The following is a 21,762-nucleotide window of genomic DNA, read 5'->3' on the forward strand; positions in this document are numbered from 1 at the left end:
GCGTTTGTGAACACTGAGGGGTATGTGGCACAACAGGTGTTCAATTGTGATGAGACAGGCCTCTTCTGGAAAAAGATGCCAAGGAGGACCTACATAACGAAGGAAGAGAAGTCTGTACCAGGCCATAAGCCAATGAAAGATAGGCTTACTCTCTTGTTGTGTGCTAATGCTAGTGGAGACTGCAAGATAAAGCCTTTGCTTGTGTACCACTCAGAGAATCCACATGTGTTCAAAAAGAACAATGTGATTAAGAGCAAGCTTAATGTTATGTGGAGGGCAAACGTGAAAGCATGGGCTACCAGGCAGTTCTTCACTGAGTGGATTCATGAGGAGTTTGCCCCTTCGGTGAAGGCTTATCTTGAGGAGAAGAATCTACCCCTGAAGGCTCTTCTTGTGATGGACAATGCTCCTGCTCATCCTCCAGGCTTGGAAGAAGATTTGGAGGAAGAATACAGCTTCATCAAGGTGAAGTTCCTGCCCCCCAATACCACTCCTCTCGTCCAGCCCATGGACCAGCAAGTCATCTCAAATTTCAAGAAGTTGTACACCAAGGCTATGTTCCAGAGATGCTTTGAGGTGACAAACGAGACTGAACTGACCCTCAGAGACTTTTGGAAGGATCATTATAATATCCTCCATTGCCTAAGAATCATTGACAAAGCATGGAGGGAAGTGTCTCTGAGGACAATGAACTCTGCCTGGAAGAAACTCTGGCCTGATTGTGTTGCAGGGAGAGATTTTGAAGGCTTTGAAGAACCTATTGTGCCTGCTATTGTAGCATTAGGTCAGTCCATGGGCTTGGAGGTGAGTGAAGAGGATGTGGAGGAGTTAGTGGAGGATCACAACAAGGAACTCACCACAGAAGAACTTCAGCACCTCCACAAGATGCAGCAAGAAGTGGCAGTGGAAATTTCTTCAGAGGAGGAAGAGGGAGCTTGTGGTAACATTTCCAGTGCTGAAATTAAAGAACTGTGCTTCCATTGGTCTAAAACACAGGCCATTGTTGAAAAGTGGCACCCTAATAAAGCAGTGGTTAACAGGAGCATTAACTTGTTCAGTGACAATGTGATTGACCACTTCAGAAAAATTAAGAAAAGTCGCCAACACCAGGCAACTTTGGAGAGGTGGTTCTCTAAAGAAAGCAAGCCTAGTGAGCCCCAACCCTCTACAAGTGGTGTTAAGAGACAAAGAGAGCAAACACCAGAAGCACAGTCAGCTGATGTTAGCTTGGAAGGTGCCTCACCTTCCAAGCAATAAAACCCTCTCCCTCCTTCCTCCTCTCCAGCTTCCACATGCACCATCAGAACTCTCCACTGAGGTAAATGCAGTTATTTTCATGTCAGTACATTTATTTCTTGTTTTTATTATTATTATTATTTGATATTTAGGGCATTTACTCATCTTATTTTACCTTGAATCATGTGTATTTGCAGTTAACAGTGTCTTGATAATGGGTTTTTGGGGTCCAGGAACGGATTAATTCACTTTCCATTATTTCTTATGAGGAAAATAGTTTCTAATCCCGAACTTTTCCCAATCCGAACTGCCGCTGGAACGAATTAAATTCTGATTTAGAGGTCCAACTGTATATATATATGTATGTATGTATGTATGTATGTATGTATGTATGTATGTATGTATGTATGTATGTGTGTATGTATATATATATATATATATATATATATTGTTTGGCTCTAGGTGGTGAAGTTTCCACTCCATCATATTTACATGATCAGAGTCACCGATTCGGTTTGTGTTTATGCTGATGTTTAATTTATCATGTGAACGTAAATTGTTATAATCACCAGTGAAGTGTTTTATTTATGGTGATATTGAGTTAGTGTGTGTGCGTGTGTCAACTCCATATGCGGGTTTCTTATTGCTTTTTTCTTCTGTCTTTCATAATGCTAAAAAAGGAATCAAAGCAGCAATTGTTTCTGGACGATTATCAATTTGTAGATTAAAGCCTCCCTCCCCCGACCGCATTTTCATCCCATTGTATCGGGGGCACTGGGACTCAATTATTTTCACAGACCAACTAAACTTGACACTTCTGACTTACTAAAATCAGACTCCCAGTTTAGTCAATCACCTTCGTAGCTCTATTGCAAGGCTCCGAAGGAAAACAAACAAAAGAGAAAAACAAATGTGAATCAATCTGTCAACGGAACCCGATAAAGATCATATGTGTATGTATCGTATATGACAGGTAGGTGGTTATGACCTGTCTCTCAGCAGAGAGGTGACCCCATCTCGACGGTCATGCCACAGGGCGTGCAAGAATCCGAGTGCCGCACAGTGTAGCACGGGAGGAACGTACTTCGCCCCGCCACCTTTGCCGCTGACAAGTGCCAACACTGCAGGAACGCAACTCCACTTACCAACACTCACACCCTGCACACGCGCATCACAATACGACGATTTGAGCAAATGCAACCAGCTCCAAAAACAGAACAAAAAAAAGAGAAAAAAAAGCAAACAGTGGCCAATATAGAAAACAAAATTACAGAGAACCAGAACACTGACGTCGCCCGATATGCCTCTGCCCACATTATTACATCATGAAACATACTTGTACCAAGTTTGATTTAAATTCCCACAGCTGTTGTCAAGTATCACATTTTTACCTGGCATGGTTTTTTTTTTTTTTTTTTTTTTAAATACAAGATCGAGGCTCGTGAAAGAGCTAACATTAATCACACAAAAAGACAAACCGACACACAAAACACAAAAAACAAGGGGAGCGGCAGACAAGATGGGGAGAGAGGGGGAAGGACACAAACACAACATTTGAGAGCAGGGACATCGGGAGGACTTGGGGGGAGGTGGGAGAGGAATAAAACATATGAACACTGCAAGGACTCTGGGGTGAATTACCGGGGGCAGAAAAGATCAAGGTTTTCGATGGGGGAAGATAAGAGATGGTGGTGAACAGCTGTTTTAAAAACCTGGAGGGAGGAGTGGGATTGAAGGGAGTGGGGGAGTTTGTTCCAGAGGCGGGAGAAAAGGGGAATGAAAGAGTGAAGGTGAGCAGAGAGCCTAGACTTTGGCAGTTTAACCATAAGAGGGTTGCAGGCAGATCTTGTGCGACCTGAAGGAATATTGGGGGGACAGAGCACAGAGAGAGCTGGGGGAGCAAGGCCGGAGAGGAGTCGGTAGAAGACAGAAAGACCACCAACCTGCCTGCGGTGAGTGAGTGAAAGGCCCTCGGAGTTGACTACATCGCAGGAGATTCCAATAATTCTGAAAGCTTTGGTTTCAACAGCGTGAAGCCGAGCAAGGTGTGAGGCAGGAGCACCAGCCCAGAGGGGGGAACAGTATTCCATTGAGCTGCGGATGAAAGCCTTGTATGTGGTGAGGAGCTCAGGTGTGCCAAGGAAGGACTTCGCACGACGGAGGATGCCCAGTCGGCGACTGGCTTTGGAGGCCAGCTTGGAAATGTGGTTTTCCCAAGAAAGATCATGGCAGATAGTGAGACCCAAAAGCTTGAGCGACAGAACTTCTTGGAGAGGATTGTTGAGAAAGTAGATGGGAGGGTTGTCCAGTCGGTCCTTTCGGAGAGACATTGTAAGAGTGTGAGATTTATCAGGATTGAAAGACATGTTCCACTTGTTTGACCAGTCTGATTTTCTCCAGGTCTGCAGAGAGTGAGGAGGCTGCAGACTGCCGATCTGAGGGATGAGGAATGGAGTGGCAGATAGTGGAGTCATCAGCAAAGGGCAAAGAGCTTTGACCTTTTTTGATTGATTTGACCATGATTTTTGACCTTTGACACCAAAATCTAATCATCGTTGCATCATAACATGTACTTACACCAAGTTTGGTCGAAATCCCATCACTGGTTCACAAGTTAACTCAGTAACAGAATTTTTATCTAAAGAAACCTCTGTCAATGTGATCCCAAATCGAATCAGTTCATTGCTACATCATACACACAGCGCCTTAAGAAAGTATTCACTCCCCTTGACTTTAGCATTTTGTTGTGTTCCATCCTGAATTTAAAATGGATTAAATGGAGATTTTTTTTGTCACTGATCTACCCCATAATGTCAATGCAGATTTTTATTTTTTATTTTCAAAATAATTCAAGACGAAAAGGTGAAATGTCTTGTGTCAATAAGTATTCAACCCCTTTGCTGCAACACGACAAGTTGAGCTCAGGTGCATCCAATTTCCTTTCATCATCCTTGAGATGTCTCCACAACTTGAATGGAGTACACCTGTGGCCATGGTTAACAAAGAAACCCACCTTTCTATACAAGGTGACACAGTGAACTCCATCATTTGGAAAAGGAAAGAATATGGAACAACCCAGACTCTTCCGAGAGCTGTCTGTTTGACCAAACTAAACAACCGGGTAAGATGGACCTTGGTCAGGGAGGTGACCAAGAACCCAATGACCATTCTGACAGAAATAGAGTTGCTTGGCTGAGATGGGAGATCCTGCCAGGGCAACAGTCTCTGCAGCACTTCACAAATCTCAGCTTTATGGGAGTGCCCAAACGGAAGCCACTCCTGAGAAAAAGGCACATGACGGCACGCCTAGAATTTGCAAAAAGGCATGAGAAAGACAGCATGAGGCAAAATATTCTGTGGACCGATGAGACGAAATTTGTACTCTTTGGCCTGAATGCAAAGCGCTACATCGGGCAGAAACCTTGTACAGCTAGGTCATCACCCATCTAACAGCATCCCGACCGTGAAGCATGGTTGTGGCAGCATGCGAAGGGAATGCTTTTTAGAAGCATGGACTGGGAGACTTATATGGATAGAGGGAAAGATGAATGGAGCCAAATACGGACAAATGCTTGAGGAGAACCTGCGACAGAATTAAAAAGACTTCAGACTGTGGCAAAGATTTACGTTCCAACAGGACAATGATCCCAAGCACACAGCCAAAGTAACACTGGAATGGCTTCAGAATAAGAACGTGAAAGTCCTTGAGTTGTCCAGCCAAACCCAGACTTGAATCCCAATGAGAATCTGCGGAAAGACTTGAAGATTGATGTTGACTGACGCTCCCCATCCAACTTGATTGAGCTTGAGCAAATCTGAAAGGAAGAAAATCGAGATGTGCAAAGCTGATACAGGCATACCCAAGAAGACTCGAAGCTGTAATCACTGCCAAAGGCGCTTCTACAACACAACAACAACAGGCATTTTAAGGCCATTTCCCCTGCAAGAGCGGGGGTTAGCCTTGCGGTCCCCATGACAATGTTCTCCATTTTGCCCTATTTTCTGCATCTCTCCTTGTTAACCACCTTGCCCGCATTTCTTCTTCGACCATCTTTAGCCAATCAAAGCAGCAATTGTTTCTGGATGATTATCAATTTGTAGATTAAAGCCTCCCTCCCACGACCGCATTTTCGTCCCATTGTATCGGGGGCACTGGGACTCAATTATTTTCACAGACCAACTCAACTTGACACTTCTGACTTACTAAAATCAGACTCTCAGTTTAGTCAATCACGTTCGTAGCTCTATTGCAAGGCTCCGAAGGAAAACAAACAAAAGAGAAAACAAACAAAACAGGTCTGGTGCTCCTGCCTCACACCTAGCTCGTCTTCACGCTGTTGAAACCAAAGCGTTCAGAATCATTGGAATCTCCCGCGATGAAGCTAACTCCAAGGGCCTTTCACTCACTCACCGCAGGCAGGTTTGGTGGTCTTTCCGTCTTCCACCGACTCCTCTCTGGCCTTGCCCCCCCAGCTCTCTCTGGGCTCTGTTCCCCAAATATTCCTACAGGTCGCACAAGATCTGCCTGCAACCCTCTTATGGTTAAACTGCCAAAATCAAGACTTTCTGCTCACCTTCACTCCTTCATTCCTCTTTTCTCCCGCCTCTGGAACAAACTCCCTCACTCTCTTCTATCCCACTCCACCCTCCAGGTCTTTAAAACAGCTGTTCACCACCATCTCTTATCCTCCCCCATCCAAAACCTTGATCTTTTCTACCCCAACTAATTTCGGTCCCCTTGTGTTTTATACCTCTCCCCCCCCCCTCCCCCTTCCCACGCCTCCTCCCCCCAAGCCCTCTCCCTCCCACACTTCTCCCTGCTCTCAAATGTTGTGGTTGTGTGCTTCCCCTTCTCTCCCCATCTTGTCTTCCGCTCCCTCTTTTTGTATATTTTGTTTGTCTGGTTGATTTGTTTGTGAAATAAATGTTAGCTCTTCCACGGGCCTCGATTCAGTATACAAAAAAAAAGAAAAAAAAGTCTTTCTCGGTCTTCCCCGTCCTCTACTTCCTTCTACATTCATTCCCATCACTCTTTTCAACCAGTCACTTTCATCCTTCCTCAACACATGACCAAACCATCTCAACCTGTTTCTCTTCACAGCATCCATCACAGGCTTGAATTTCGCAATTCATCATTTGTCTTCCTCTCTCTCAACGATACTCCGCACATCCACCGAACCGTTCGCATTTCCACCCTTTCCAGCCTTCGTTGCTGCTCTACGTTCATTACCCATGTCTCACTCCCATAAATCATAACACTTCTCACACATGCAGCATACACCTTTCCCTTCAGCTTCAATGACACTCCCCTCCTCGTCAGCACGCCACTCAGTTCCCGAAACTTCTTCCATGCACATCTCACTCGAGCAACCGTTGCCGAGTCTGATCCACCTTCTCCATTCAGCATGTCTCCAAGGCAACAAAATGTTTTCACACCTTCCAGCTTCACGCCGTCTCCAAGATCCAACTCAACATTTCCTCCATCTGCAGCTCCCTCTGTGCACACCTTACACTTGAATGTAGCTGCCACACTGGTTAATGACCCTCTCAAACCACTACATTTTTGATGAACCCACTCAGCGCACATTGTACATTGAATGGAATTCACTCCGACACCCTTCCTGCACACAGCACACGGCCACTTCCCAGTTCTTTCCCCCTCACCACATGTTTTACCACTTGCCATCACCTTTGTTTTTCCGATATTCACCTTCAGACCTTTTGTCTCCATACATTCCTTCCACTTGTTCATCTTCTCCTTCAGTCCATCCATACTTCCTGCAATCAACACCAGATCATCTGCATACAACAACTCCCACGGTAAACCCTCCTTTACGTTCTAAGCCAGCACCTCAATGACAGCTACAAATAGTAGTGGACTTAGTACCAACCCCTGATGCACTCCCACCTTCACCTCAAACTCACCACTGTTCCGGTCCTTCGTCCTTACAGCTGTGCGCGCTCTTTTGTACATTGCCATCACTACTCTGATCAACCATTCCTCCACTCCTAACTTCCTAAATGCCCGTGTCACTACTTCATGTGGAACCCTATCGAATGCTTTCTCCAGATCAACAAACCCAAGAAACAACTTCTTCCTCTTCTCCATATACTTCTCCTGCAACTGCCTCACAATAAAAGGCGCGTCTGTCGTTCCTCTTCCTGGCATTAATCCAAACTGCATTTCGTCAATCTTCACTTTCTTCCTTATCCTCCTCTCCAACACCCTTTCCAATACCTTCATTCCATGTTCCAATAACTTTATCGCTCAATACGAGCCACAGTCCAGAGGGTCACCTTTCCCCTTGTATAAAGGGACGGGGGTACTCAGTTCCCAATCCACTGGAATGCGGCCTTCTTTCACCACCAGATTGCAGATCTTTGTCATTCTCTTCACACCCCAATTTCCCGCTGCCTTCAACATATCTCCCACAACTCCGGTCGGCCCTCCCACTTTTCTACCCTTCATTGCTTTTATCGCTTCCTCAACTTCCTTCTCGGTTATCTTCTCTGCCGGTCCTAAAACTGGGTTACTCTCTATGTTGCCATCCCATTCATTCTCTGTATTCAACAGCATTTCCATATATCTCTTCCATCTTCCTTTAATTCCATCTGGGTCCACAACGATTTGTCCCACTTCATCCTTCAAGCAACTCACCCCCATCACATCACACCTCTCTTTCCCTATCTGCTTTGCAATCCTGAATACCGCTCTCTGACCCTCTTCCGAATCCAAGCGCTCTCTGAACATTTTCCTACATGCCTCCTGTGCCTTTGCTACCTCTTTCTTTGCAGCATTCTTGGCTGCCTTATAACTTTCATGCTCTGCCTTTTCTGCCACCATACCCTTCGCCTTCTGCCACTCCTTGAACTTCTTCCTCTTCTCGTCAATCTTCTTTCCAACTACATCATCCCACCACCATGTTTCCGAGTGCCTCGGTGGTCCTTTTGTCCATCCACATACCTCACCAACGGCTCCCAACAGACTATCTTTCATTGACATCCAACCACTTTCAAGCTCAACCACATCATCCTCCACCATACTCAGCCTCTCTTTTAATGCCTCCCTCACTGTCACCTCTTTCAACCTCCACACCTTCATTCTCGGTTGGTACTTCACCCGCCGAGCTCTCCTCGCACCTTTCACCCTTATGTCGCAGACAACCAAGTGGTGCTGTGAAACAGCCTCCTCCTCCGGGATCACCTTTGTGTCCCGGAGGTGCCCCCTATCTCGCCTACGCACCAGCAGGTAGTCAACGGTTGTCGTCGACCCACCTGACGTGTATGTAACAAGCTTATTATCCTCTTTCTGGAACTGAGTATTACAAATCAACAAATCAGCTCCATCAGCAAACTCCAAAATCCTTTCACCTTCTCCATTTCTCACACCATATCCGTAACCTCCATGAACTCCCTCAAAACCGTCCATACTCCTTCCCACATGTCCATTTAGGTCTCCTCCTACCACAACAACTTCCTCATCTTTCACGTTTTCCATCAGCTTCTCGATAGCACACCAGAACTTGTCCTTCTCTTCATCGCTCCGACCAACCTGCGGAGCATATCCCGAGATGATGTTCACCAAGATCTTTCCAGTCATCATTTTCACCATCATCAACCTTTCACTCACTCTAGTCACACTCACCACACTGTCTACAAACTCCTCAGAAAACAGGACACCAACACCATTCACGTCCTCCGGGCACCCTTGCCAAACAAACTTGTATTTCTGTCCCTGCCTACCCTTCACCATTCTCACACCACTTCCCTTCCATCTCGTCTCCTGCACACAACATATGTCCACTCTTCTTCTAACCAATACTTCCACCACTTCTCTTGATATCCCTGTCATTGTCCCGACATTCCATGTCCCAAATCTCTGAAACCGATCTCCACGTCGGGCATCAGACGTTTCGTCGTCATAAATGGAATGATTTCCACCCTTGCTTCGATCGGGTTCCCCACCTTGAGTTTTGACGAGAGGGAGTGGGGTCCCCCCCACGGGGTACTTCGGGCTGTACCCTGCCCATATGTAGTCGTAATTGTCATGGTTCTCTTTTTGAGGCAATGTTTTTATGGCCGGATGCCCTTCCTGATGCCAACCCTTTTAGTCGCCTCTAACGACACGCAGGTACCTATTTGAAACCGGGGTACACACCGGGATATTGATTCAGGGGGTTGAATTCAGGGGGCGCTTCTACGAGGTATTGATTCAGAGGGTTGAATACTTCATATTACATCATTAAACTTTCTTCTTCTCTTACATCATTAAACATCGGAAAATTAGATATTTCTGTATTTCATTCTTATTATCTTATAATAATTTATATTTGAAATATTCAACTTTGACATTATCTTACTAGAATTCACCAAATGTCCATCTGTCTGTTCGAAGGTACCGTAAAAACTGCTGAACCGATCGCAAAGATATTTTGGGTGGGTAATCCTGGGACCCCTGGGAGTAAAATAGGCTATTTAGTTTTCCTAATTTCAGCTTTGGCTCCAGCATTCTCAGGTTTGGACTCCCGCATAACATTCGCATTCGCATAACTTTCATTGTGACGATGTTCTCATTGTGACGATGTTGTGACGATGTATGTGTTCACGGTAGTGTTTGACGTGATGGTGTGAACGTAATTTCGTAATGTTTTTCGTTTCTTAATCCTTTAATGAACGTTTTATGTTTAATAAACGTTTAATGCCCTCCGATGTACGGGGCCGCACTACACTGGACGGGCCAGCGTGTACCTTGCCCTTCGCCGTCATGCTCGGGTAAACCGCTGAGCCCCATCCGTGATGGGTACTGGGGCTTGAGACAGTGTCCCACGAACGAGGAATTCCCAGTAAGCGCGCGTCATCAGCTCGCGTTGATCAAGTCCCTGCCCTTTGTACACACCGCCCGTCGCCGCACAAACATCACAATGAAACACAATCACAATTCACATATTCGTGAAATTCGAGAAAAGGAACTTTTATCAGAAATTTCGTCTATCCTGAAAAAGAGGTACAGAATCATTCAATTATTTTCCCTAAAGAAAAGCGTACAGTTGATATCATGATTTGAAACACGATGGAATAATATTTACCGATATGAACAGTGATGTGGCTTTTATTGAAATTCTAAAGATAGTGCTTTGATTTTGATGATTTACGTGTGATATGATTTGACGGATGTTTATATGAATCGTTTAAAATAAAAAAATGTCTGCCTTCAATTTCTGATAGTTTGCCTTTTCATTTCGGCTTCCCAATTGAAGCCCCGCCCATAGGGCGGGTGCCGTTGCTAGTGGGGTATTATAATGTGTAGATCAGTGACAAAAAAACAACTCATTTTATCCATTTTAATTTCAGGCTGTAACAACAAAATGTGAAAAAGATCCAAGGGGAGAAAATCAAACAAAAAACAAAAATACCTATTTTGGGGGGGGGGGGGGGGGGGAAACCCCCCACATCATATATCTCCTCAGACCCCAATTTTTATAATGCCTTGGACAAACATTGGTATATCACGGGTGATGAAGGTTGTGGTCAAGCTTCATTGAAATCGTGTGTGTAGTTTCAGAGAAAAGAGCAAATATCTACCTTGGGGGGGGGGGGCAACCCCTCCCCCCCCCCCCTGCCATAGACCTGTTTCGGGTCCCATTTTTTTTCCTAATGCTGTGAACAAACCTTGTAGTCTAGTAGGAAGACTAGGTCCCCCTGCACCCCCCGGAGATATACTTCTAATCAGTGTTTCTAGATTGGAAAAAATGTGTAGAAAATGACTAGCTATGGCCCCAAGCTGAAAAAATGTCCCACATACCATTTTTATGCAAATTACTGCTGCCATTATCAAAAAAACGATTTTTGACATATCTCAGCCAATATTGCAGATAATTGAAAAATGAAGGTGTCTAGACCCATGTTTTGAAGGGCATACATAGATCATGATAGAACTATTCATAACATGATTACATGTGTCTATGGTATACTAGTATGCATATTAATGCTGTAATTACAAAATAATCAGTTTTACAAATGATAAGGATACGTTAATACTGCAGATAACTTAACATGGTACATAAGGGGTCTAAACCCAGGTATTTTCAAGGTTAAATGTCAACAAGATGCTCCTGAGTCTTGCATAGGGGCGGGACATTGGCAGTAACATTGGTACCACTCAACTTTTCTTCCCACCATTGACTTTGTATTGCGAGAGATTTTCACTTGCTTATTTAAAGGTTTCTCACCCAGCCCACGTAAAATCTACCAACTCCTGCTGTTAACTCCCAAACATATTTTTTTATGTTATCCAATCACAGTGCAGAAATGACAGACTAGAGATCCAAATTAGTGCTGCTATAGCTGCCATTTTACATTTCCATCCATGTAACATGCGCGCTCGCGCGCTCGTATCAATTGGTAATGTCGCGCGCTCGTATCAATTGGTAACGTTGATGTTATTGAATACCTCAGTTGAAAGTTCAGTCTTCCATTCCATCTGTGTGTTGTTCTTGGTATTCATCCTCCAATCTAGCCAGGTAAGATGCTAACTATAATGTTACTCACACTCTTGACTTCAGTTTCTGCATGAAATCATAAACAGGCAGAATAACAGCTGAGCCAGCTAGCACCATGTTAGCTAACGTTAAAGCTAGCCTCATCTATGTACAGTATGTTCCTAATGTCGGTGTAACTTAAACTTTTGTTAATGCCAAACATGAGACATATCTGTTGACTTCTGTATATGAATTGAACCAGAAAGAGGCACGACAGCTGAGCTAGCTACAGTAACTTAGCACAATGTTTCATTGGCCTAGATAGCTAACGTTAGTGTGGAAGAATTTAGATGTTTTAGCTATTAGCACTTTTGATGCCACTAAACATGGTTTAGTCAGCTAAAAAGTACCCTAGTGTAGAACATGACTCAGAACCTCTGTTACCTCACTGAAAACTCAGAGCCTCCTTTCACAGGCACTTTTAACATCATTCGTGATTTCTTATTTGTCATTTAACAGTGATGGTAGACATCGACAGCAAGCATGCCCAAAAGAAAACGGAGTGTAGAACCTGCAGCCCAAAGCTCTCCTCCTACATGCATCCTTCATGTACCATCCATGTCTGATCATGGGGATTTCACGCCCCTCCGTAAAATTAAAGGATCTGCTTCAGAAAAACTGCAACTGCTTCAAAAGATCCGGGATAGACGTCTCAACCAACCGCATGACTCCCCATGTCGTATGCAATCAGTATGTGATCAGATCCCGGCAACTCTTCCTGATGACCTAGAAAGAGTAGGATATCACAGCAAGTGTTATAAGCACTTTGTCCGCCACTTTCATCGTCTGGGAGATGATACAGAACCAGGGCCATCAACCTCATCATGGCATCACTCTCCTCGTAAACCAGGAGGTTCTGCTGAACCCATCTTCCCGCCAGAGTGTATATTTTGTGAGAAAGTTGAGACCAAAGATGCTCATCGCAATACTGAGAGGCCTACAACCTTCCCATCCTTTAAAAACAAAGAAAATGCATGGGAGCAAATCGAAACACGGGCTGAGAAAATGGGTCTCTATCGACTCCATCGAAAGGTGAAAAACAAAGACCTCTTTGCATGTGAGGCCAAACACCATCCGTCATGTTTTAAAGCTTTCCGCACAGCATTCTACAACAATGAGCGTGCGATTCACAGAGCCGAAGCACCAAAGGAGCAGGCTTGCATGTCAGCCGCCCATGAAAAGGCATTCAACTCAGTACTGGAACACATTCAAACCCAGGTCATCCAGCAGAATAAAGTTCTACAGCTTTCTTCCTTGCGCTTGCTCTATGTCGAGGAACTGAAACTGAATGGATATGAGAACTCAAATTATCGGTCAGAGAAACTACTGAAACGCCTACAGAATGACCCAATCAAGGAGCATATCCACTTCACGAAGGTTGATCATGACAAATGTGATGTCATTTCTTTCTGGCTTGTGCACAGCTCAAACATAACAGTTTCCAATGCTCTCGCACGAGCATTCACACTCGGAAGCACAAACAAGAACCAAAATGTTGCCCTCCAACTTCGCCAGGGTATTCTACAGGCTTTCAGAGAGTGTAAAGACCAACCATGGCCACCAACAGCTGAAGACATGGAGCTCAATCCTGAAGACATCCTACCTCCAGACCTTGTCCGCTTTCTCAGCGTGCTAATGACTGGCAAGGAGGGCATCGAGACAGAAAAGGTGAAGCGTCTGGTCTTCTCCATTGGACAAGATCTGTGCCGTGCAGTGTCAGATGGAAAATGGAAGTTACCAAAGCACATTCTCCTCTGTGTGACTGTAAGGCACCTGTTCCGAAGCAAACAGCTCACCACAATACTACACAGGCTTGGACACTCTGAGAGCTACGATTTCGCCTTGGAGTTGGAAACTGCTCTCGCCAAGGTCCTGGATGAAGTCTCAACTTATCGTACACCACAAATTGTGACAGGAGAGGGCAACCTTGTATTCCACTGTGAGTGGGACAACTTGAATAAAACCACTACCAGTGTGCACGGCAGCAACATTGTAAACAGTGCTGGAGGAATCATGGTGCAGGAGGTCAAGCCCGGGTTCGAGAGCAGCAAGGACCGAATGCTACCTACCATCAATAGGTCACAACAGCGTAGCCTGAAGGTCGACACACCAAAAACTCTCCCACCCTTGCACTTTACTCGCGTTGGCCCGAAGTTCCCTGAAGGCTCATCATTCACACCGCCAGCAGAGAATGACACAGTCTATGCCACTACGATGCAAGAGTACTACATCTGGCTCTTCATCAGATACATCGGAAGCTGTGGCCTGCAGCCTGTGCCTGGGCTAGGGGGTTTCACCTCTGCAACTGGTTCTCCCCCACCCAGCAAATCAACAGTCGACTACTGCACGCCTATCCACCAACCGATCACAGACAACACAGTTGTTCGTGAGCTACTGAAGCGTTCCGAGGCAGCAACTGCTGAGGTGGGTCAGAGATGGGTCCTGAATACATTTGATCTGGGTGTCTGCATGAAAGCCCTTCCCATCATCTGGCGCTGGCCAAATGAATTTGCTAGTCATGTAGTAACGATTGGACCCTTCCACACATCCATGAACTACATCGGGATGCTCACTGGACACAAGATGCGTGGTTCTGGATATGCAGAGATTCTCTTTGAGGCACAACTAGTAACAAGTGGATCTCTCAAAGGTGTTCTCAGTGGAAAGGCCTACGCAAAGTCCCTCTTTTGATTATTTTGTAAATAAAGCACTAATTAGCATACTAGTATACCATAGACACATGTAATCATGTTATGAATAGTTCTATCATGATCTATGCCCTTCAAAACATGGGTCTAGACACCTTCATTTTTCAATTATCTGCAATATTGGCTGAGATATGTCAAAAATCGTTTTTTTGATAATGGCAGCAGTAATTTGCATAAAAATGGTATGTGGGACATTTTTTCAGCTTGGGGCCATAGCTAGTCATTTTCTACACATTTTTTCCAATCTAGAAACACTGATTAGAAGTATATCTCCGGGGGGTGCAGGGGGACCTAGTCTTCCTACTAGACTATTGGTAAAACATGGGCGATGAAGGTGGTGATCAAGCTTCATCAGAATTGCATGTGTAGTTTTTGAGAAGAAACCAAATACCTATTTTGGGGGGGCCACCCCCCGCCCTCCCAAAGACCACCTTCGATCCAGATTTTTAAACGCCATGAACAAACTTTGGTACATCATGGGTGATGAACGGAACGTTGTGGTTAAGTTTCATCGGAATTGTATGGAAAGTTTCTGAGAAGAAAGCAAATACCTATTTTTGGGGATAGCCCCACTCACCCTTCCCCTCCCCCCACCCCCCCCCCCCCCCCCTCCACAGCCCGCCTTAGACCCAGTTGTTTTTTTTAATGCCGTGAACAAACTCAGGTACATCATGGGCGATGAAGGTTGTGGTCAAGCTTCATCAGAATTGCATGTGTAGTTTTTGAATAGAAAGCAAATACCTATTTTGGGGGGCAACCCTCCCCCCTCCCCCCCCCCCCCCAATAGACATAGCCTGAGACCCCGATTTTTTTTAATTGCTGGGAGCAAACGTTGATACATCACGGGTGATGAATGGAACGTTGTGGTCAAGTTTCCTCAAAATATTGTGTGTAGTTTGAAAGGAAAAAGCAAATTCCTATTTTGGGGGTCAAGCCTGGATCCACTTTGACCCCTGGGTTGACCCCTAGTTTCAGAGGAAAAAGCAAATTCCTATTTTGGGGGTTAAGCTTGGATCCACTTTGCCCCCGGTTGACCCCTTTAAACCCTGACTTTTTTTATGCCGTGAACAAACTTTAGTCACAACATACCAAATATCATTTGAGCCAGGTTTCGTCACACAATCCCATCAGTAGTTTCGGAGAAAAGAAGTTGCAAGTGTTTACAGACCGACGACGCGCTATCACGTAAGCTCCCCGGAACAACGTTCCAGGTGTGCTAAAAACGGGAAATCTTCAACAATCCTCGTGCTGATGCAAAAGACCAAATATATGATCTCGCGGGTGTGGTTTTATAATCTGAACTCCAGTCTCATGGGTTTGTTTTGAGTGGATGTTCAATGCTGCATCCAATCACGTTTTGGTGTAACGAACTCAATGGGCTGAAATTCAGATGATGGAGAGCGGTATTTGGTGGCAGATCAAATCAACTCTGAGTCGTGCGTCTTTTGCGCACATGCCTGTGTGTGTGTGTGCAGGGAATAGCGATGCATTGCAGAATCAGAATGTTCAACTGAAAAAGATCAAGGTGGTTTACCCGTGGAAAACTACGATCAAGTTGGTTATTTCCGACGCCCCCAGACTCCCCCGCGTACCAGTTCATCATCTAAGAACCTGCTTGGTGGAAAATCCTTTTTGCGGTCCAAATTAGGACATTAATCGGACAGCAGGTTAGAAAGCAATTCAAGCAGGAATGAAGCGAGAATGTATCACAGACCTCCAAAAATCCAACAAGACAGCGTGCAGTAGTCCTGCACTACTGCACTATTAAAGTTTACAGCTACCAAAAACAGTGCACCAAAATGTTTATGTTATTCGTTCTGGAAGTCATACATCAACTCCTTCCTACTTTTCATTTCTGATTCTCGATATGTAACTAATGGGTTAAAAAAAAAAGGAAACGGTGAACATAAGGGCAGAAGAACTAAGAGTTAATATTATGATATGAAAGAAAAGTTTAAGTCCAACTCACCTTCTCCGTCACATTGGCCACCTCTGTTTCTCCCACAGTACCGACACTCTGACAACTCTTGCCATCATTTTCTCCACCAGTATCTCCAGCACGCAAGTCGAGAAAAAGTTCAATCAGACCGGGCTGGGTTTCCACGGAAACGGCCATGAACTCCAAGATGGTCGCTTTCATACGAGTATCCTGCAAGTCCCACATCACGAGTGAACACAGTTAATCACAAACATTGCACGATGAGCACCGAACTGGCAGTGGGCATGCCTAAGATCTATGAACAAGCCTCATACACGTTGACAATTCAATTACTGTGGATTCATGTGAGCTGTGTTACAGTGATGGCCTGGTCAATACAAGACTGCACCTCAGTGGGTTCGAGGAGGCGAGCAACGAAAGCATCGCGGATGGCAGAAGCTTTATGGCCGAGACAAGCCGTCACCGACATGGGGGCTGCCTGAAATGGACAAAAAGAAAGAAAAGAGTTAAATTTACATGCTGACAAAGGTGTGACATCTCCTTGTGAATGGGTAGTCCTGAACTGGATCGTCCACAGGGAGATACAGAAAATGATGTGGAAACCACAAACCATAGAAGGTGGGCAATCTTGGTGAAAAGTGTGATAAGGCAGATTATAAATGTCTTCACGTGAAGGAAAGTGAGAATGGGTTGAGGTGTACAAAGTATTTGGTGAACATCAGGGGTGAGGTCACTTGGGTGGGGCTAACCGTGGAGAGCCGCTTGAGCAACAGGATAGCCATTCGGGGCAATCCAGGGTCAAAGCGATGGTGAACATACTGTGCCAAGACAGCTAACACGCTGCAAGCCTGCACACCTGTAAACGACAGGTACACAACACCGGCATTATTTTACCTTCCTGATGTCCAAGATTAAATGTGTGAGTGTTGCCAATTCTCTTGCAAAACTCAACTCAACTAAACCTCCAATCAACACATCAAAAAACTATAACAGCACTCAGTGGAGAGCATACCTCCACCTGGTTGGCCATTTCATTCAATGGTGAAGAATCACTTAAAAAATTAGACTAGCTGGAACCGGATCCGGATCTTCACCAACATTGAATCGATTCTTCCTCGTCAGACACCCAACCGGTCCAACAAGTTTCGTCCAAATCAATCCATAAATGTTTGAAATATCCTGCTATGTATCGTTTTTGGCCCTATCTCCCAATGGTGAAGAAGCACTTAAATATTTTTTACCCGGATCTGAATCCGGATCTTCACCAAAATCAAATCATTTCGTCCTTGTCACATACGCAACATCTCTCCTGAATTTCGTCCAAATCCGTCGACAACCTTTTGAGATATTTTGTTCACAAACGGACAGACAGACAAACGGACAGACAGGGGTGAAAACATTTGGTGGTGGAGTTAACTAGAACACCACTCAGTAGCGTTCATACCTGCGCCAGGCTGAACAGTTTATGTTTTCTATTCGACTGATAGGCCAGATATGGATCTGGACATGAACCAAAATCTAATTGGCTTGTTCTTGTAATCTAACCAACTCATACACCTGCGTTTTTAAACGAATTTTGAAAACTAAGTCGAGGGCCATACAAGAGCTAACACATAGAGCATGAAATAAACCATATCGACTTTCAGGAAAGAAAACGGAATTTGAAGGAGGTTGATTTGGGGTGTTTTAACAGGGGTAAAAAAGATCAAGGTTTTGGACACAACAACAACAGGCATTTTAAGGCAATTTTCCCTGCGAGAGCGGTTTTGGATGGGGGAAGATAAGAGATGATGGTGAACAGCTGTTTTAAAGACCTGGAGGTAGGAGTAGGATTGAAAAGAGTGAGAGTTTGTTTCAGAAGAGGGAGAAAAGAGGAATGAGAGTGAAGGTGAGCAGAGAGTCTTGATTTTGGCACTTTCACCAGAAGAGGGTTGCTGGCAGATCTTGTGCGACCTGTAGGAATATTTGGGGGACACAGCACACACAGGGCTTGGCTAGGCCGGAGAGGAGTCGGTAGAAGACATAAAGACCAGCAACCTGTCTGCGGTGAGTAGGTGAAAGGCCCTCGGAGGTAGCTTCATCGCGGGAGATTCCAATGATTCTGAAAGCTTTGGTTTCAACAGCGTGAAGCCGAGCTAGGTGTGAGGAAGGAGCATCAGCCCAGAGGGGAGCGCAGTATTCCATTGAGCTATGGATGAAAGCCTTGGATGTGGTGAGGAGCTCAGGTGCGCAAAGGAAGTACTTTGCACGACGGAAAATGCCCAGTCGGCTTTGGAGGCCAGCTTGGAAATGTGGTTTCCCAGGAAAGATCATGGCAGAAAGTGAGACCCAAAAGCTTGAGTGACAGAACTTATTGGAGAGGATTGTTGACAAAGTAGATGGGAGGGTTGTCCAGACGGTCTTTTCGGAGAGACATAATAAGAGTGTAAGATTTGTCAGGATGGAAAGACATGTTCCAGTTGTTTGACCAGTCTGATTTTGCTCAGATCTGCAGAGTGAAGCGGATGCTGACTGCGATCTGAGGGTTGAGATATGGAGCGGCAGAGAGTGGATTCATCAGCAAAGAGATAGACAGGATTTTCCAGAGTCGTAGAGATCATTGATGAAGATTAGAAAAAGCACAGAGCCCAGAACACTGCCTTGGGGAACTCCAGCCTGAACAGGAAGGGCAGACGAGAGAATTCCATTCAGGGCCACACTTTGACTGCAACAGGAGCCATGCGTGGAGATTTCCACAGATACCATAGGAGGAGGGTTTGGTGAGCAGAGCGGGGTGCCAGATCGTATCGAAGGCACATGATATGTCAAGGGAGACAGCTCTGATTTCCTGTTTGACATTGAGGACCTCCATCCATTGTTGAGACAGCAGAAGCAACATGTCCAGAGTAGAATGACCTGGTCTGAATCAGATTTGATGATCCGAGTTCAAGCTATTGGATTAGGGGAATTATTTGATGTCAGAAGTGATGATGGATTCCATGACCTTGCTGATGATTGGGATCAGGCTGATTGGTCTGGAGTTGCAAGGATATGTTTTTGCAACTTTTTATGTAAAGCGGTAATGTTATGTTGGCTGATTTCCAAGATGCTGGCAGATGACTGAGAAAAAGAGAGGGTCAAGAGAATAGAGACAGGGTGTGAAAGAGCGGCAGAGCAGGATTTTAGGAACGGTGGGCTGATGTCGTCAGGTCCAGTTGCAGAATCAGAGTCGAGGTTTGACAGAAACTTCTCCACCTTGTCAGGAGCGAAGGACACAGAGTCCAGGAGCAGTTGGGTTCGACTGGGTAAGGTGGGTACAAAGAGGGATGGGTTTGGGACACAAGATTTTGAGGCAAACGGAGTTGAGGCATTCGGCTTTTTCACGTGCGGTGTCAGCTGTTTGGCCGTTTCAGGTAAGGGATGGAATGGAAGGGGAACAAATACCAGAAACAGATTTGACCAGACGCCACCAGTATTTGGAGGAGGGAGACAGGTTTGAGAGTTGTTATGACTCCTATGCTGTGATGTACGGTTTGAGAGCTATGATGTTGTTATGTATGTTTGAGATGATGTTCCATTGACTGAGATCCGGGTCTGGAAATTGACGGATTGTGTCAGTCCCAATGAGTTACAGAATTCCTTTGCCGGGGAGCCATGGCTGGTGTGAGGTACCCACACGCAGCCAGCTGGCATGATGATAGTTGAAGTTGCCACATATGAGGAAGAGAGAGTTGGGATGAGTGGATAGAGGTTGGTTCATGTTGTGGGACAGCGAAATGTAAATGGAGTCGTCACTGTTTGGAGGACGGTACAGAACACATATAAACAAAAGGTGGGAGCGAAGGGGAGGCCGTAGCCAGAGGTACTCATGGGGTTTGGGAGATGTGAGAGCAGTTCAGGGGCAGTGAGAAACTGAATTATTGATGTAAAGTGCAACTCCGCCACCAGGGAGTGGTTCAGGCCTATCAAATCGGAGGAGACAATAACTGGGAAGAGACACGAATGGAGTCAGGGCACATCTTTGGGAGGAAGGATTCTGTTGAACAGATGATGTCTGTTGAAAGTGTTTTCATTATGTGCAGTAATAACAGCCGTATTTACACAGCTGGTGAAACATCCCGCGAAGCTAGCTTGTTGTGCTGCTAAAATACGGCCGCAAAAGCTGTGAAAACGCAAAGCACAGCGTCGCGAATGTAGAAGCTGGTTATGCGCGCGGCTCGTAAAAAAATGGGTTTATAAGCGTGTCATGCTGGGGGCTTGTGAAAAAAAAAAAAATTGCGCTCGCGAAAAACCATGAATAGCAATTTATCAACCGTGAATAACATTGAACACATGAATAGAGAGACCACTAATTGCGGGGTCTGACTGCATATATGTATTTATGGAAATATCTCAATAATATTTTTACAATTCATTTTGTATTTTCCTAATTCCATTTGGTGTCGTTTTGTGATATTAGAGAAAACTTGGATTAATTTGCTAACTGTAGCTCCCTGTGCTAGCATGCGTCTGACAAGTTGTTGCAATCTATTGATAAGTTCAGTGCTGTGTGTGGTTGCTCTCTCAGTCCCAATTATTTCACCTGCATCCGCACCATGGAATAGCTTTTCAGGATTGTTGCCAAGTCAAAGAAAAGCATTCGTACAATGTGGAAACGAAAAGCATCTCGTTTATCAAATAATTTAGTGTAAAATTTATTATTATCGATATCGATTTGTCATATTATGAATTACCCACACCACCATATGTGCATCCACCTGCAGACTCTGACACACTAAGGCTATACCACAAGGACACTACAACAACATCCTTCAAAATATCTCTCGACCAATCAATGAAAACTGCAAAACACACATCCATACCCATATCACCATACACACAATCAATAATCTGGGCCCAAATAGTATCCTGGGCACTAAAACACCCTCCCATCGATGACACAGAGAAATTACTCTCCAGCTCTGATCGTGTTCACCTTTCACGCCTCCGCTGTGGACACCACCTACAGCTTTTACAGTACAAACATCGACTCGACAACACCTGCAAGCCAGGCCACCCCCACACACAACAAAACACATTATGGAAGACTGTGCGGTCCTAGGTTCACGAAAGCAAGAGCACAACATCTTAGATGCAAGGGATCTCTGGGTCATCTGCAGCAAATCTATTGGATATGTTCGTGCCGCAGGCCTGTTCAAGCAGAACTGGCCAGGGCTAATAAACGAAAACAAACAACAACAACATGCATTGTTGTATATAAACGAAAACGAAAACAACTGCGCGTTATAAAAGAACCTTTCTTCCCATGTTTAACTTCACTTTTCATAATCATCGAGACACACAGATAAACAGACGTGCAATG

General features: G+C 44.9%; 1 protein-coding gene across 2 annotated transcripts in view; it reads right to left on the reverse strand.

The window, feature by feature from the left end:
* LOC137416913 (nucleoporin NUP188) overlaps positions 1-21,762 on the reverse strand; it is a 182,123-nt gene that overhangs the window by 50,887 nt on the left and 109,474 nt on the right. For both annotated transcript variants that reach the window (XM_078767875.1, XM_078767876.1), the window contains exons 25-28: positions 17,171-17,277; positions 16,810-16,899; positions 16,452-16,631; positions 2,225-2,394 (exon numbers count right to left, since the gene is read on the reverse strand). In XM_078767875.1, coding sequence (XP_078624001.1) covers positions 2,225-2,394; positions 16,452-16,631; positions 16,810-16,899; positions 17,171-17,277 — 547 coding nt within the window. The remainder of the gene's footprint in view (positions 1-2,224; positions 2,395-16,451; positions 16,632-16,809; positions 16,900-17,170; positions 17,278-21,762) is intronic.

This window comes from Myxine glutinosa, chromosome 13 (genome assembly GCF_964187855.1).
Source record: "Myxine glutinosa chromosome 13, kmMyxGlut1.1, whole genome shotgun sequence".
Classification (NCBI taxonomy): Eukaryota; Metazoa; Chordata; class Myxini; order Myxiniformes; family Myxinidae; genus Myxine; species Myxine glutinosa.